Source organism: Myotis daubentonii, chromosome 11, assembly GCF_963259705.1.
Source record: "Myotis daubentonii chromosome 11, mMyoDau2.1, whole genome shotgun sequence".
NCBI classification, from domain to species: domain Eukaryota; kingdom Metazoa; phylum Chordata; class Mammalia; order Chiroptera; family Vespertilionidae; genus Myotis; species Myotis daubentonii.
Genome location: NC_081850.1, coordinates 66,319,797 through 66,335,976, shown reverse-complemented (window position 1 = coordinate 66,335,976; position 16,180 = coordinate 66,319,797). Strand labels below are relative to the sequence as shown.

The 16,180-nt window shown below is 50.3% G+C and overlaps 1 protein-coding gene across 1 annotated transcript in view; it reads right to left on the bottom strand.

Annotated features, from left to right (window-relative positions):
- Positions 1 to 15,406, bottom strand: part of TTLL11 (tubulin tyrosine ligase like 11) — a 197,399-nt gene extending 181,993 nt beyond the window's left edge. Inside the window, 2 exon segments of the mRNA XM_059657768.1 lie at positions 14,386 to 15,116; positions 15,119 to 15,406. Of these exon segments, the coding sequence (XP_059513751.1) occupies positions 14,386 to 15,116; positions 15,119 to 15,164 (777 nt within the window). The 5' untranslated portion in view covers positions 15,165 to 15,406.
- Positions 15,407 to 16,180: the final 774 nt, after the last annotated feature.

Below are 16,180 nucleotides of genomic sequence, written 5' to 3'. Positions count from 1 at the left end.
CCCTCACTGAGCCTGACTCTGAGCTAGCTGTTCTCCATCTCTCTTTAACACTGCTCTTCCTCCACTAGAGCGTGATAACTAGATAGTGAGCTCCCTGATTCACTCTTGGGGTCATGCCTTTGTTTGCCCTATGCTCAGTGGAGTCCATGGCACAAAATAAGAGTTCAGGAAATGTTTGAGGAATGAATAAAAAAATCATTCAGCCAATATCTGTCAAAAGATTATTATATAAGATGCCAGGCATTGTGCACTGGAGTGTAAGGATTCAATAATAAACAAGACAATATGTGGCTCTTGCACTAGTTGAATTTAAAATTTGATGGGAAAGAGGCCGGCTGGGGTGGCTCAGTGGTTGAGCGAGGACCTATGAACCAGTTTGTCGCAGTTCAATTCCTAGTCAGGGCACAAGCCTGGGTTGTGGGTTCGATCCCCAGTGTGGGGTGTGCAGGAGGCAGCTGTTCAATGATTCTCTCTCATCATTGATATTCCTATCTCTCTCTCCCTCTCCCTTCCTCTCTGAAATCAATAAAAAAATTTTTTTAATAAAATAAAGAAAAAAATTTAAACTATAACAGGGAAAGAAAGAAAATTAAACAAGCTATAACAATAAAGCTGATTCATGCTATGATATCAGAGCCCTGAAGACCGAAGAAGGTGTAGGCAAGAGGAGAGAGCATCACAGTCTTATTAAAAGTATAAATACCTCCCCAATCTGGAACTCAGCTACCTCACTTACTTAGAGTAGCAGGAATCTAGAAAGAAGGTTTAGAGGCTAATTGACAGCCCAATATGTCAAAAGACTATGCTTCTTACTCAGTTCTCACACACACACAAGCCTTTGACCTTGTCTTGCCTACTTCTGTCTCCTACCATACACACTGCTAGTAGAACTCAGCGTCTCACATTAGAATCACCAGCTATGGCTACCCACCTAGCCTGGGGCCTGTAAGGCCACCATGTCTGGCTTTTTAGGTCATGCAGAAGGGTGCCATGATGCTGTCCACAGACAGACATCTTTAATGTTTTGAACACTTTTCATATTTTATAACTATATTTTTTTACTCTACTACAAATGGATTATTCATAACAAATATTAGTAATATGCAATTTTACATATTATAATAAAATTACTTATTGATTTAAGCAGGGAATTCAGAAATATTCTGGTTGGGTAAACATACATCAGATGATTTGGGCAATTTTGTATTTACAATGAGAATTTTCTGGCACATGATAGTCAAGTGTCTTATTTTGACAAGACAATATATATTGTTCTCCTTTGACAAATTGGATTATCAAAAGACTTTGTTGGTCCAGTAACATCTAAAATAGACTATGTTTCTAAATAAGATCTGCTTTTACATCTGATGTATAATTGGTGAATTCTTTTAACTTTTTCTTAAAAATCTTTCATTGGTATTAGTACACTAGATAAATGTGAAGTTCCATATTGGGGTTCAATCATCTGATGTTTACTATGCCAGAATATTTCTGAATTCCAAGTTTAACATCAATAAGAACTTCATTCTACCATGTAAATATCATTCAATAGGTAATATTCATTTCTCACTAATAATCCATTTGCTATAACAAATTTGTTTTGAGGTATAAATGATATATTGACTAATTTAGTATTTTTCTCCTTAAGGAGCAGGGGCACCTTTTTCTAATCCACACAAAAGGACAGTATGAGACAGAAGTGGCCCTGGTTCAGGACAGTGTCTTTACTAACAGTGCCTTGCACAGGGCTTGGGGCACAGCAGACATTCAGCATATATTTGTTGAATAATGAAGACCTTTCAAGGCCTCAGAACTTAAGATCATATCTGCATGCTTTAGTCACCATACTTTCCGGAAATACTTCTGCACATTCTAATGGAATAGTACTGCATAAACTCCTCAAACAACAATCCTTAGTGACCAGCTGACACCTATTAAGCTGTCACCCAAGAGGAACCACTTGCCTCCCACTTTGTTCCCTGCACAGCCCTTTTTCCAAGAAGAATGTCTTAGGAGTAAGAAGTTTTCACAGTTATAAATACCATTAGAGGAACATAGTTGCAACCTACCTAGAGAGTCATAAAGTTTCATAATTTCAAAGAAAATGTCATAAAAATCCAGTAAGAGGAAAGGATTTGTGTAGGTAGTTTCACACAGAGCCTAAGATTCCTTAAGAAAGGAACGAGTGCACAGGCTAAAGAAAGCTATGTTATCATGGAAAGTAAACCCGGCCAAAACCCAAAGATTACAAACAGATGGCTCTCTATTTCTGGCTTGAACTCTGCCATGCCAAAGATAGGATGAGTTTGCTGCCTGGAATATATGAAGTAAGTCTAAAGAAGCTTAGGGCCAGATGCTAATAAAAAAAATCCAATCAAGTCTTTATGTACCAGGACTTTACATGATAATATCTTTTTAGGCTGGCAACAAGCAACTCCATGAGGTCTGATTATATGATGTCCATTTATATCTACTAGTGTAAAAGAGAAACATGCAAATTGGTGTCACTCCGCTACACCCACCAGCCAATCAGAGCAACTATGCAAATTAACCCAACAAAGATGGTGGTTAATTTGCATATGCAGGCACGGAGCGAAGACTGAAGACTCCAGCCGGTGTGAATACTGAAGAGGCTTGGCTTCTCCACTGCAGCCGCAGTGGAGAAGCCAAGCCTTGCTGCAGCCGGACCAAAACCTGGGTTCTGGCTGCCAGAGGAAAACCGGTGCCAGCAGCCAGGGGAAGGAAGGCCTATTGCGCGAATCTTTGTGCAACAGGCTTCTAGTCCTATCTAATAAAAGAGAAAAAGGGTAATTAACCATACCTTCACTATGCTTCCCATTGGCTAATCAGCGAGATATGCAAATTAACTGCCAACAAAGATGGCAGCTGGCAGCTATGCAGCTGAAGAGAACATGAGGCTTGCTTGCTCCAGTGATGGAGGAAGCCAAAGTTCCTGGCCTGCCACGGCCCGGCTCTGAGCTCCAAAAGCAACAATGTTTCAATTATAGAAGCTAAACAAACCCCAGATACCTGCTTTCAGCCAGCCGCGGCCTCAGAGCTGGGAGCGCCAGTGACGGCAACAATGTTTCAATTATAGAAGGTAAATAAATCTCAGAATAAAAAAAAAGAAAGAAAAAAAGGAGAGGCTGGGAGCTTCAGTCGCTGGCCAGCCTGAAAATGGCCCTCAGTCCCTCACCCAGACTGGCCAGTCACCCCAGTGGGGACCCCCACCCTGAAGGGGGTGTGACCAGCTGCAAACAGCCATCAGCCCCTCACCCAGGCTGGCCAGGCACCCCAGCAGGACCCCCACCCTGATCTGGGACACCCTTCAGGGCAAACCAGGTGGCCCCCACCCATGCACCAGGCCTCTATCCTATATAGTAAAAGGGTAATATGCAAACTGACCCTAACAGCAGAAAGACTGGGAATGACTGGTCACTATGACACACACTGACCACCAGGGGGCAGACGCTCAATGCAGGGGCTGCCCTCTGGTGGTCAGTGTGCTCCCACATGGGGGAGCTCTGCTCAGCCACAAGCCAGGCTGATGGCTGCCAGTACAGCAGTGGTGGTGGGAGCCTCTCCTGCCTCCTCAGCAGCGCTAAGGATGTCGGACTGCAGCTTAGGCCTGCTCCCCACTGGCAAGTGGACATCCCCAAAGGGCTGCTGGGCTGCCAGAGGGATGTCTGATTGCCAGCTGAGGCCCAATCCCCTGGAGAGCAGGCCTAAGCCAGCAGGTGGTCATCCCCCAAGGGGTACCAGACTGTGAGAAGGCACAGGCTGGGCTGAGGGACCCCCCAGCCCTGAGTGCACAAACTTTTGTGCACCAGGCCTCCAGTATATCTACACTAATAAAAGAGAAACATGGTAATTGGCGTACGACCGCTACCCTTTTCATTGGCTAATCAGCGAGATATGCAAATTAACTGTCAGCAAGATGGCGACCGGCAGCCAGGCAGCTTGAAACTAACATGAGGCTTGCTTGCCTCAGTGACGGAGGAAACCAACGTTCCCCGCCTGCGGCTCCAGGCCTCTGAGCCTGCAGTTTCAAACATTGTAACAAATACCGCCAGACTTCAGCCAGCAGGATCGCCAACATTGTATGCAAAGGCCAGAAACCTACTTTCAGCAGCGGAGGCCTAAGAGCTCAAGCCTCAAGCTAAAGCTGGCCCAGAATAAATAAATAAATAAATAAATAAAAGGTAAAAAGGAGCGTTTGGGAGCTTCAGTCACCCCCAGCCTGAAAACAGCCCTCAGCCCTTCACCCAGGCTGGCCAGGCACCCCAGTGGGGACTCCCACCCTGAAGGATGTGTGACCAGCTGCAAACAGCCATCATCCACTCACCCAGGCTGGCCAGCCACCCCAGTGGGGACCCCCACCCTGATCCAGGACACCCTTCAGGGCAAACCAGCCGGCCCCCACCTGTGCACCAGGCCTCTATTCTATATAGTAAAAGGGTAATATGCCTCCCGGCACCGGGATCAGCGGAGCCGTGAGGCCTCCCGGCACTGGGATCAGCGTGACAGGGGGCAGCGCCCAAACCCCCTGATCGCCCTGCAGCTCTGTGTGTGACAGGGTGTGGCGCCCCAACTCACCCCCCGCCACAGGCCCTGCTTTGTGTGTGACGGGGTAGAGCCATAACCTCCCCATCGGCCCTGCCCTGAGTGTGAGAGTGGCGGCGCCCCAACCCCCTGATTGGCCCTGCTCTGTGGGTGATAGAGGGTGGCACCCCAACCCGCTGATCCGCCCTGCTCTGTGTGTGACAGGGGACGGTGCCCCAACTCCCCTATCTGCCCTACTCTCTGAGTGACAGGGGGGAGCTCCTCAACCCCCTGATGGGCCCTGCTCTGTGCGTGACAGGGGGGAGCTCCCCAACGCCCTGATGGGCCCTGCTCTGTGCATGACAGGGGGGAGCTCCCCAACCCCCTGATGGGCCCTGCTCTGTGTGTGACAGGGGGGAGCTCCCCAACCCCCTGATGGGCCCTGCTCTGTGCATGACAGGGTATGGAGCCCCAACCCCCCTGATGGGCCCTGCTGTGTGCGTGACAGGGGGCAGCGCCCCAACCCCCTGATTGGCCCTGCTCTGTGCGTGACAGGGGGTGGCGCCGCAACCTCCCCATCGACCCTGCCTTGAGTGTGACAGGGGGCGGTGCCCCAACCCCCCAATCGGCCCTACCCTGAGCATAACTGAGGGTGGCATCACAACCTCCCGATCCGCCCTGCTCTGTGCATGACAGGGGGCAGCGCCCCAACTCCCCAATTGGCCCTGCTCTGAGCCCGACCAGGGGCTGCACCTAGGGATTGGGCCTGCCCTCTGCCACCCGGGAGCAGGCCTAAGCCAGCAGGTCGTTATCTCCTGAGGGGTCCCAGACTGCTAGAGGGCACAGGCCGGGCTGAGGGACCCCCCTCCCCCCCAAGTGCACAAATTTTAGTGCACCGGGCCTCTAGTATATATATATAAAAGCCTAAGTGACTGTCTGACCATTTGACTGGTGGCTATGACATGCACTGACCACCAAAGGGGCAGATGCTCAACACACAGGCACAGAAACATGGAACAGACTGATGAATCTCAGAGGGAAGGGGGAAAGAGGGAGGGTGGGAAGAGATTAACCAAAGATCTTATATGCATACTAGAGGCCCGGTGCATGAATTCATGCACCGGTGGGGTCCCTCGGCCTGGCCTGTGGGGATCAGGCCAAAACCAGCAGTCCAAGATCCCCAAAGGGGTCCCAGATTGTGAGAGGATGCAGGTCAGGCTGAGAGACCCCTAGTTATATAGATAAAGAAACTAAGGCTCAGAATAAAATTGGCCTAACATTATATTGGCTACAAATCCCAAGGTTTTATCTACCATGCTATACTGCATCTCAGGTGGCAGAAAAAATTATATGGAGCCCTCATAAGAAGCATAAACTTTACTCTTTAGGTAAATATTCAAGTTAACCCTCACAAAAACAAAGTAAGTAGCTGTTACAGTTGCCACTACTTTATGCCACCAGGACAAGATTCCATTAGACACAGGTAACCAAAGAGCCCATCTATAAAAATAAAAGGGTAATATGCTAATTAGACCAGATGTCTTCTGGATGTCATTCCAGACATCCTTCAAGATGAAGCAGGGGCATGATGGGGGAAGCCAGCCTGGGTCCCGGGTGCCTGCGGGTGGCCGGAGGGAAGACAGTCTGGGTCCTAGGGGCTAGAGGGAAGTCGGTGCTGGCAGCTGGGGGAAGGAAGGCCTACTCTTTTTTTTTTTTTAAATATATTTTATTGATCTTTTTACAGAGAGGAAGGGAGAATGACAGAGAGTCAGAAACATCGATGAGAGAGAAACATCAATCAGCTGCCTCCTGCACACCCCATCCCGAGGATGTGCCCGCAACCGTACATGCCCTTGACTGGAATTGAACCTGCGACCCCTCAGTCCGCAGGCCAACACTCTATCCACTGAGCCAAACCAGCCAGGGAAGGAAGGCCTACTCTTGCATGAATTTCGTGCATTGGGCCTCTAGTATACCAATAACAGGCAATATTGCAATGCAGAATTAACAACAGGGTGCACTGGACTAATTTGAGTTTCTAAAGCGTATTTCCAATTACAACCTAGGAGACAAGCATTCTTCAATGACGAGAACTGGGTACACTCGTAGCATTTCTTCAACAGCTTTATTGAAATACTCTAGAGGCCCAGTGCATGAAAATTCATGCACGGGAGGGTGAGTCCCTCAGCCCAGCCTGCCCCCTCCCACAGTCCTGGAGCTCTCAGGGACAGAAGGCGACCCAGTGATCAGGGGAAAGTGATGCCCCATCACACCTATGCTGCTACCACTGCCAGCAGCGCAAGCCTCAGCCGGCCCTGGTTACCTAAGCCTCAGGCGGCCCTGGGTGGCTAGGTAGCCACCATCCGAGGCTTACCTATGCCTCGGGTCAACCCTGGCGGCTGGGGGGCTGAGGGGACTGGGGGACTCCGGAGGCAGGCACCCTGGCAGGGCTGAGAGGACTGGGCGCCGCCATCTTGTGGCTGTGGGCACCGCCATCTTTGAGGGCTGGCAGTCAATTAGCATATTCCCTCCTTATTAGCTGTGGGAACCGCCATCTTTTGCAATAGCGTGAGGGTCAATTAGCATATTCCCTCTTTATTAGATAGGATAATTTCTATACCATACAATTCACCTATTGAAAGTGTATAGTTCAATGGTTTTTAGTATAGCCATAGAGTGGTCCTTGGTACAGATATTCAGATTCTTCTCTTACACCCTCAGGGGAGGACAGCACAGCTCAGCCCCCCTGAAGTCAGCCATGCTTTGGTGAATAAGATGTGAGCAGTCACTTCTGGAGAGAAGTCTTAAAAGCCACAATTTCACCGAACCGGTTTGGCTCAGTGGATAGAGCGTCGGCCTGCGGACTGAAGGGTCTCGGGTTCGATTCTGGTCAAGGGCATGTACCTGGGTTGCGGGCACATCCCCAGTGGGAGATGTGCAGGAGGCAGCTGATCGATGTTTCTCTCTCATCGATGTTTCTAACTCTCTCTCTCCCTTCCTCTCTGTAAAAAATCAATAAAATATATTTGAAAAAAAAAAAAAAAGCCACAATTTCCCATGTTCCCTTCCCGCAGTGACTTATTTTGATGAGCTGGAAGCATGGGTCTCTGAATAACCAAAATGGATGAGAACCCCATATCCCACCACCACCTCCACCAACCCACAGTGAACCCTTAAATGTGAGCGAGCAATAAACTTTTGTTTTTAAGCCACTAATATTTTGTGGTTGCTGGTTACCCTAGCCCAGTGGTTGCTGGAGTCCAACCCCAGCGGGTCCAGGGGTTCCCAAAGGCGTAGACGGAGTCGGCGAAGAAGGAATGACATGGAGACAGCGTTCAGTTGATCAGCAGCCTAGCCAGGATCTATAGCCAGGATCTCCAGCCAAGTTCTGGTTAGGATCTCCAGAGAGGTTCTGCTTCAGATCTCCAGCCAGGTTCTGTGTCCATGTTGTCTTGCTAGGTTCTCCAGCCAGACTCCGTCCAGGCTCTCCAGCCAGGCTCAGTCACCAGGTTCCAGTCAGGCTCTCCTGCCAATCTCTGCAGTCAGGTTCAGTCCAGGATCCCCTGCCATGCTCTCTCGCCAGGCTCTGCCTCCAGGCTCCGAGGCCAGTCCCTGTCCAGGATCCTCCGGCATGCTCTCTCCAGCGAAGTTCTTCTGTCTCTAGAGAACGTTCTGTGTAGGTTCTGTGCCTAGGCTCTGTCTCTCTTGGTCCTGTCTTCCAAGCCCTGTCTCCTAAGTTCTGTGTCTTGCTGTCTTGTTACATCTGTATTTATACCAGTTGATTCAATCCCATCAATCTCTATTCCAAAGGTTAGGGTGTTTCTTATCTCCATTCCAGGGAGTAAAGATTATGTAGCTTAAGCATGATTGTTCATAGTTAAAGTGATTAATTACCCGCCTGGCACTTAGTTGAGGGGTTTTATCCCCTCCCTGACTTCAGGGAAAAATCCCTACCTGGGGATTCAACCTTTCTCGGAGAGGTGACCTTGGTTAAAACACACAGCGCTAAGGGGAGCAAACATATTAAGAACAGTATGCCATATATGCCAGGTCCCTTGAAACAGCAAGGATGGACCGGCTCCCGGCAAGTGGTTGGCAAACTGCGGCCCCTTGAGTGTGGCTCTTCCACAAAATACCACGTGCAGGTGCGCATGTACAGTGTGATTGAAACTTCGTGGCCATATTCAAGGGGCCAAAGAGCCGCATGTGGCTCGCAAGCCGCAGTTTGCCGACCACTGCCCTAGCCCAATTTAGTTATGCTGATGCATACAGGAATTAGAAAAAAATCTGAAAAGAAACATACTGAACTGTAATCCGGGTGTTGTCTCCAAGGAGAAATGGTGGGGAAGAAGGGAGGGGAATGGAGAGTGGGGAGCAGGGATTTTGTTTTTTATTTTATATACTTGTGAACTGCATATGTTTTTATAAGCACATATTGTTTTGGGAAATTGAACAAAGGAATTTGTAAATAACCTCAGACATCCAGAAAGTTTTCCACTGTTGCTTTCTTAAATTCCAATAATTCATAGTTCCAACACAAAGAGAAATAAAATCTCCCTACCAGCATAATGAGCAATATGGAAGCTGGCCTTCATAAGAGTCCAAGGCAGAGGACTAAAGGAATTCCTGGAAAAGTAACACTACACCTGTGGATGATGGCATGGCGGGGGGGGGGGGGGGGGAGGGCGGGGGGGGGGGCGGGAAACCACCCTCTTCTTCCAGCTCCATTAAGGATGAAAAGGCTTTATTCAGATGACACAGAAGCAGATGGGAGAAGAGAAGGCGCCATCAGAAATGCCTGCTAAGGGCTCAAGGGGCATTTATAAAATTTACTAGACAATGGTTCAAACACACCCAGGGAAACAAATGTGTACACAAACAGCAGCTGAGGCAGCAAGGCACGAGGTGCTGTGATGCAGAAGGAGAGGTGTCAGCCCATCTGGAATAGAGAAACATGGTCACTGTCCTCATGGTTTGGAGTCTCTGAAACAAAGAGCTCACACGGTAATAGATCTTGGGACAGGGCTTGTGCAAACTATTACAACAAAGGTCCCTCTATCAAATCTCTCTTCCACATTAGCCGGTGTCCATGGCACCACTGTGCGCATATACACAACCTACATCTCCAGGGAGGGCAGCTCACAACGACAGTGGCATCTATTCTCTGAGGCGCCTTCTCCCTAAGGTTTTCTTTAATGAGTGTGTGGAAACCACAAAAGAATATACAGGAGATGAAGAGAGAAGCTCACGTGACTGGAAGTGGACCATACAATTTTGTAAATATTTCTTGATCATCTACCATGAGCCAGAAACCATCCCTCTCTTTCATGTTGTAACTTCAGTAGTGACCCTGTAAACATGATTTTCCTATTCTACAATAAACTTACATCTTATCTCCAAGTTCACAGAGCTAACATATGTGATTTTTCTTTTCAAACAAATTTTAAGGCTATGGGCACAGTTGAATTAGACCTGACCAGAGTGGACATGACTGAAATGGAATCATCACTTGGCGTGGTTCACTTGGGACTGAGAGTGGGCAAGGGAAGCCCGGGCTGTATGTGGAAAGAACCTGTGACCACATCCAGGCAGAAGCGCGAGCTTCTTGGTACAGCCTTTCAGCATCCTCTGTGATCAGCTCCTTCTCCCTCCCTCGCCACTCTCCCACATGCTCCCTAAGCTGCCAGCATCCCATCCTACATATAAAACCTGATCCTTACTCCTTGCTTTTGTTCCTACCCTGTATGAAATGCCCTTTACCCACTCAACTCCCATACTAGATTGTAATAGTCTGTGGGTATGTCTGTCCCTGGACTAGATTGCAATGGGCACTGCTGGAGGGCAAGGAATGAATCCCAGTCACATCTGTATCTGCAACCCCTAAGCCAGGTCTGCAGACAGAAAGCCAGAAGGGAGCAGGGGGAAAAGAGAACTGACGGCTGGCTTCAAATGAAATACCTGTTTCAAATGCTGGCTCTGCCACTTACCAGCTGTGTGACCTTAGATAAGTTAACCTCTGTGCACTCAACTCCCTCCTCTGTAAGAGGGAGACAATCGGGTATTTACTATATTGGGGTGTTGGGAGAATGAAATCATTGTATGCATGTAAAACGCTCAGAAAAGTGTCTGACAGGGTAAGAGGTATACAAGGGTTTGTTATAGTTGTTCTTACTGTTGTTAAATGAATGTGGAATGAAGAAAAGTAAAGGAGGAAGAGAGATTGTGCCCTGTAGCTGAGCAAATGTGTGAATTCACATGCTGACCGGGTGCTGCCCTACTAAGGGGACTGTGTCATGTAGCCCCTCACTATGCACTCAAAAGAGGAAACAGAACTTTCACCCTGGTTGGTATTTATGACCTTATTTCTTGCCTGGGCTACCCACCCACCACCTGCCAAAGCTGGCCAACTGGGCACCCTCAATCCTGCAGCAGTAGTACAGTATGTCATGCTAGGGACACTGGCTCAGTTCCTTGCACGGCAGCCCCCAGTAGATGTTCCTGCTGCTAGAATGTCAGTGCTGAGCGTTAGAGATGATCTTGTCCAACGTCACCCTGGAACAGATGGGACACCGAGGCCCGGAGAGCTCATGTGCTGGCACCTTGTTAGGACCTGGTTTACATGCGGGCTACTTGTCATGAAGTCAACTTTGTAACCGGTACTAAGAATGCCGTAATCAGGGTTAAAGTTGGAAGAAACTTTAAAGCTTACCTAGTCTGGCACTTTTCAAACTCTATATTCTAGGTCAGGGGTAGGCAAACTTTTTGACTCGAGGGCCACAATGGGTTCTTAAACTGGACTGGAGGGCCGGAACAAAAGCATGGATGGAGTGTTTGTGTGAACTAATATAAATTCAAAGTAAACATCATTACATAAAAGGGTAGGGTCTTTTTTTTTTAGTTTGCCCATGGCTGTTCTAAGTTCAGATGAGATATGGGCTCCTTTGCAAGTATTTCATTCAGTCATTTGGTGAGTATTCATTGAAAACCCTCACTGTGCTGGGCACTAGGGACACGAGTCAGATACCACCCGTCCTCAGAATCTCACTGACTAATAGGAGACAATGACATGACGTAATTAATCATACATCTAATAGTAAAGTCCTATTGTAAGTGAATTATGATGTAAAATATACTAGAATGAGCATCCCTACTCACACAAGGGGGACAGGGCGGTTACCAGTAGTGCCCTGGAAACTGCCCACCCCACTGGCTTCGCCAGTGCAAGGGTCTCAGGTAGTGTAACACCACCATTATGTGGTTGCAGCAGAAGAGAGACTAGAAACCACTGAACCAGTGCAACCCACCTCCATCCGACTGACAGGCAAACTGAGGCCTAAAACATTTAATGCCCTTGCCAAGACATCACAGCCAATTCATGGAAGAAACTCTGTAGTGCTCACATAGCCTTCCAAAAAAAAAGGCCACATCCCACAGTGTGGCACACTATCTGAGCCCTGCCATTTCTCCAGCCTCATCTCGCACTACTGTGCCACCCACTCAATGATTCAACCAAACAGCACCCCAAATACACCTCTGCTTTGCCCAAATACTTCCTCTACCAGGGATCGGAGTCCACAGTCGCTAAATAACGCCTACTCCTTTTCAGCACTCAGAACTCAGCTCCCATCTCTCCCCGCCAGAAAGCCCTCCTTGAGTGGCCCTCCTCCACCTCCCACAACACATACAACTTTACATAAAGAGAGAGAAACACTCATCACATGACGTATTCATTCATTCAATAAAGATTTTGAGCACCTTCTATGTGCCAAGCAGCTGAGGTAAATAAAATAAAACCCCTGCCCTCATGGGTTACATTCTAATGAGGGAAACAGACAATAAACAAACAGTACATAATACCGTGTGAGGTACAGTTTAGCGCTATGGGGGGGGGGGGGGATAAAGAGCATGGATCAACAGAGGGATCAGCACGCAAGGCCTGTCTGAGGAAGTGGCATTTGGTCAGAGATCTGAAGTGACAGAGTCAGACATACACCTAATTGGGAAAAGAGGGTTGCAGGAAGCAGAAGCAAAGACCCTGTGATTACTGCAGTGTTTCTTCACTTGTGTTTATCCCTTGAACTTTAAGGTCCTGGAGGGCAAGAGTATCTTACATCTGAAGCATCTTTGATCCGCAGGGCCCAGCATCCACCGTGCACACTTACGGAATGAGTGAACGAACCTGGGCTGGCATGTATGCCTGCTGATTTCTGAGTCCATCTGGCTCTGGCTCTCAAGATCTAGCCAGCTTCACATCTCTCTCTCCCACGGGGCTAAGCTATGCGCAGGCCCTGCTTGGGCCAATCAGCTTGCCTGGCGCTGTGGCCTGGTTTCAGTCCCTGGATTCTCTCTTCATCAGGACTCTGGCACTGATGAGTTCTACAATTTTATCTTGTTCTGGTCCTCAGATCTCTGGTGTGTGAACCTGGGACCCTGTCCAGAACCGGGAGTCCTCCCTCACTTTCTCCAGGAGTCCCAGGCTTGAAAGTCCTCCCCTCTATCCCAAGCCCCAAGGCTGAGGACCCTGCCACCTGGCGTTATTCCCCAATGGCTAACCTCTACTTACCTGGAAGTCAGCCCTGCCTGATTCTTAACTTCCCTCCAAATCACACGACTCCTTCCTGCTGGGACATCAAACCTGTGACCTCATCCATCCTTTCTGTGGCCATCTCTATGCATGTTCCAACTTCATAACTGCTCCTGGACATCTACCACAGCCACAGCTCAGGGCTAAGTCCCCGAGTCCTCAAGTTGCCTGTGGCAGATCCTGTCCCATCAGCAGACCATGTGGGCCTATGTCTCCAAACTCGACTACCCTAAATCACAATCCTCACACACATGAAAGCAAGTTAAATATTCTTAGAAGCTGCAAATAAAGTCAGATGACTTTATCCACTAAGCCAGTGGTCGGCAAACTCATTAGTCAACAGAGCCAAATATCAACAGTACAACGATTGAAATTTCTTTTGAGAGCTAAAATTTTTAAACTGAAACTATATAGGCAGGTACATTGTTATTAACTTAATTAGGGTACTCTTAAGGCTTAGGAAGAGCCACACTCAAGGGGCCAAAGAGCCGCAGTTTGCCGACCACGGCCTAAGCCAACTGCAACAGACATGACTGGATGTCACTGGTGCTTCATTCCAGCCTCCACCGGGTCAAAAACGGGTTCAGGAACAAATAACCCATTCCTTCCTTCACCCTTTCACCCACCACTGACTGACACCTGCTGCATGCCAAGCCCTGGGACATAAAATACGGTGCCTACACTGAGGATGATGATGATGGCGCCGGCGATGGGGGGTGGGGGGGTCATAATGGTGATGGAGGAAGCGAGTATGGTATTTATTGCACACTTGTGCTATGCTACAATAATAGAATACTTACAAAACTGTGAGATAGGTATTATTAGCCTCACTTTACAGAGGACGAAATAGGCTGAAAAGGCAAAGCAACTTGCTCAAGGTCACATGGCTAAGCGGCGGGGCACGGTGAGAACCCGGGTCTGTCTGCCTACAAAGTACAAACTGTTCCACTGCGCAAAAGTCACACAGAAATATAACTTGGATGAAAAAGCGGAAGAGAGGGGGTTCCAGGCCTCCGGGACTCACAAGCTAGTGGAGGAGCCAGACATATAAACAAATGTCTCCAAAGTGGGGGGACCGGTGCTGAGCGCCTGGGACCAGAGCTGTAGGGGAGCCAGCGGCAGTGGCAGCTCACCGGGCGGGGCCGACAGCCTCTGGGGGTGACTGGAGAGCGCGCCCACCCCGGGCCCGGCCGCCGGCTCCCGCGGGCTCGTCCCGCCCGCCCACCCCGCGCCCCGGCCCCCGCGCGCGGCCGCCTCACCTCCTTCCACTGCAGCTGGCGGATGCTGATCTTCAGGGCGTCCAGCGAGGTCCTGGCCTTGGAGCTGTCCACGGTGACTGGCCGCACGGAGTAGCACTCGTCCGACCGGCGGCCCGGGCTCCGCTTGCCGCCTCGGCCCTTGCCCCGGGGCTTCCCCTGCGGCCCGAGGCCCCGCGCGGGCGCCGGCTTCACCCTGAACCCGGGCGGCGTGGGCGGCGGCCGCTGGAGGAGACGGGCGTCGCCCTCCTCGGCCGCGGCGGGCTGCGCCGGGGCCCGGGCCGCGGCCCCCTCCTCCCTCGCCTTGCGCTCCGGCTCCCCGGACGCGCCAGGGTCCACGCGGACTGGCCCCGCCGCTGCCGCCGCCTCCCACCCGGCCGCCAGCTCCCTGTCGGAGCTGCCCCGCTGCATGGCGCTCAGGGCCGGTGCCAGCGCCACTGCCACCGCCGCCGCCGCTGCTCCGCCGCCGCGGGCCGCGACCGAACTGCCGCCGCCGCTGCCACGCGCTCCCCGCCCGAGCCCGTTGCCATGATCGCTCAGGCTCCGGTTGACAAGGGCAGTCGACGCCTCTGGACGGCGCGTGGGGAGGGACAATCGCCGCCGTCCAAGCCTCTGCGACCTCACAGGCGGCGGCACCACGTGACCAGGCCGGTCACAGAGGCGGCGGCGGCCATATTGGAAGAGGGCAAAGCGGGGAAGGGGGGACGTGGGGCGGGGGAAGGGAGGAGCGGCGCCCGCAAGCCGGCCCAGGGCGCAGAGCTCCGAGCCGCTGGAGGCGACATGCAGCGTAGAAAAGTGTTGGGCACCACTGCGGCTCCCGAGCCTGGGCCTGGGGAGCAGAGACAAAGCGCTCCACCAAGAGGCCCCACCCCCGCACCACGCCCTGGGACGACGGCCAGTCTGAAGGACGAGGCAAAGCCTCTCCCATTGTGAGGAACTGCACCATCAGCCCGACGAGGGACGTGACAAGTCCAGGCCCTGAGGGAGCAGCTTTCCGGTGAAGAAGCACCTGCTGCTCCTGGGAGAGCCCCCACCCAGAGCGGGGGAAGCCATGGAGAAGCCCTGCAGGTTCCTTCTCAAGTTGAGGGCATTAACCACTACTTTTCCTATTATGTCGGGTTTTGTGGTAAAATAAACAACAAAAAGGTTATCATTTGAACCGATTTTAGGTGTACAGTTCAATAGCATTAAGTACATTCTCATCGCTGTGCACCAGCCATCACCAACATCCATTTCCAGAACTTTTTCTTCTTCTTTTTTTTTTTTAAAAAACTATTTCTTTATTGATTTCAGAGAGAAAGGGAGGAGAGAGAGAAACATCAATGATGAGAGAGAATCATTGATCGGCTGCCTCCTGCCTGCCCCACTGGGGATCGAGCCCACCACCCAGGCATGTGCCTTTGGCCGGAATCGAACCCCAGGACCCTTCAGTCCGCAGGCTGACGCTTTATCCACTGAGCCAAGCTGGCTAGGGCGTCCAGAAGTTTTTCTTCTTAAATTGAAACCCTATACCCATTAAACCATAACTCCTCATTCTCCACCCCCCAGCCCCTAGCAGCTGCTGCTCTGCTCTCTGTCCATGCACTTGACCCCTGGAGGTACCTCATAGAAGTGGAATCATACAGTGTCTGTCCTTCTGTGACCAGCCTATTTCACCCAGCACAATGCCTTCACGGTCCATCCATGCTGTAGCATGTCTCACAGTTCTTTCCCATTTTAAAGTTGAATAATGTCCGTTGTATCTATCCACCACATTGTCTCCGTCCATCGTCAAAAGATATTTGGTTTGTTTCCACCT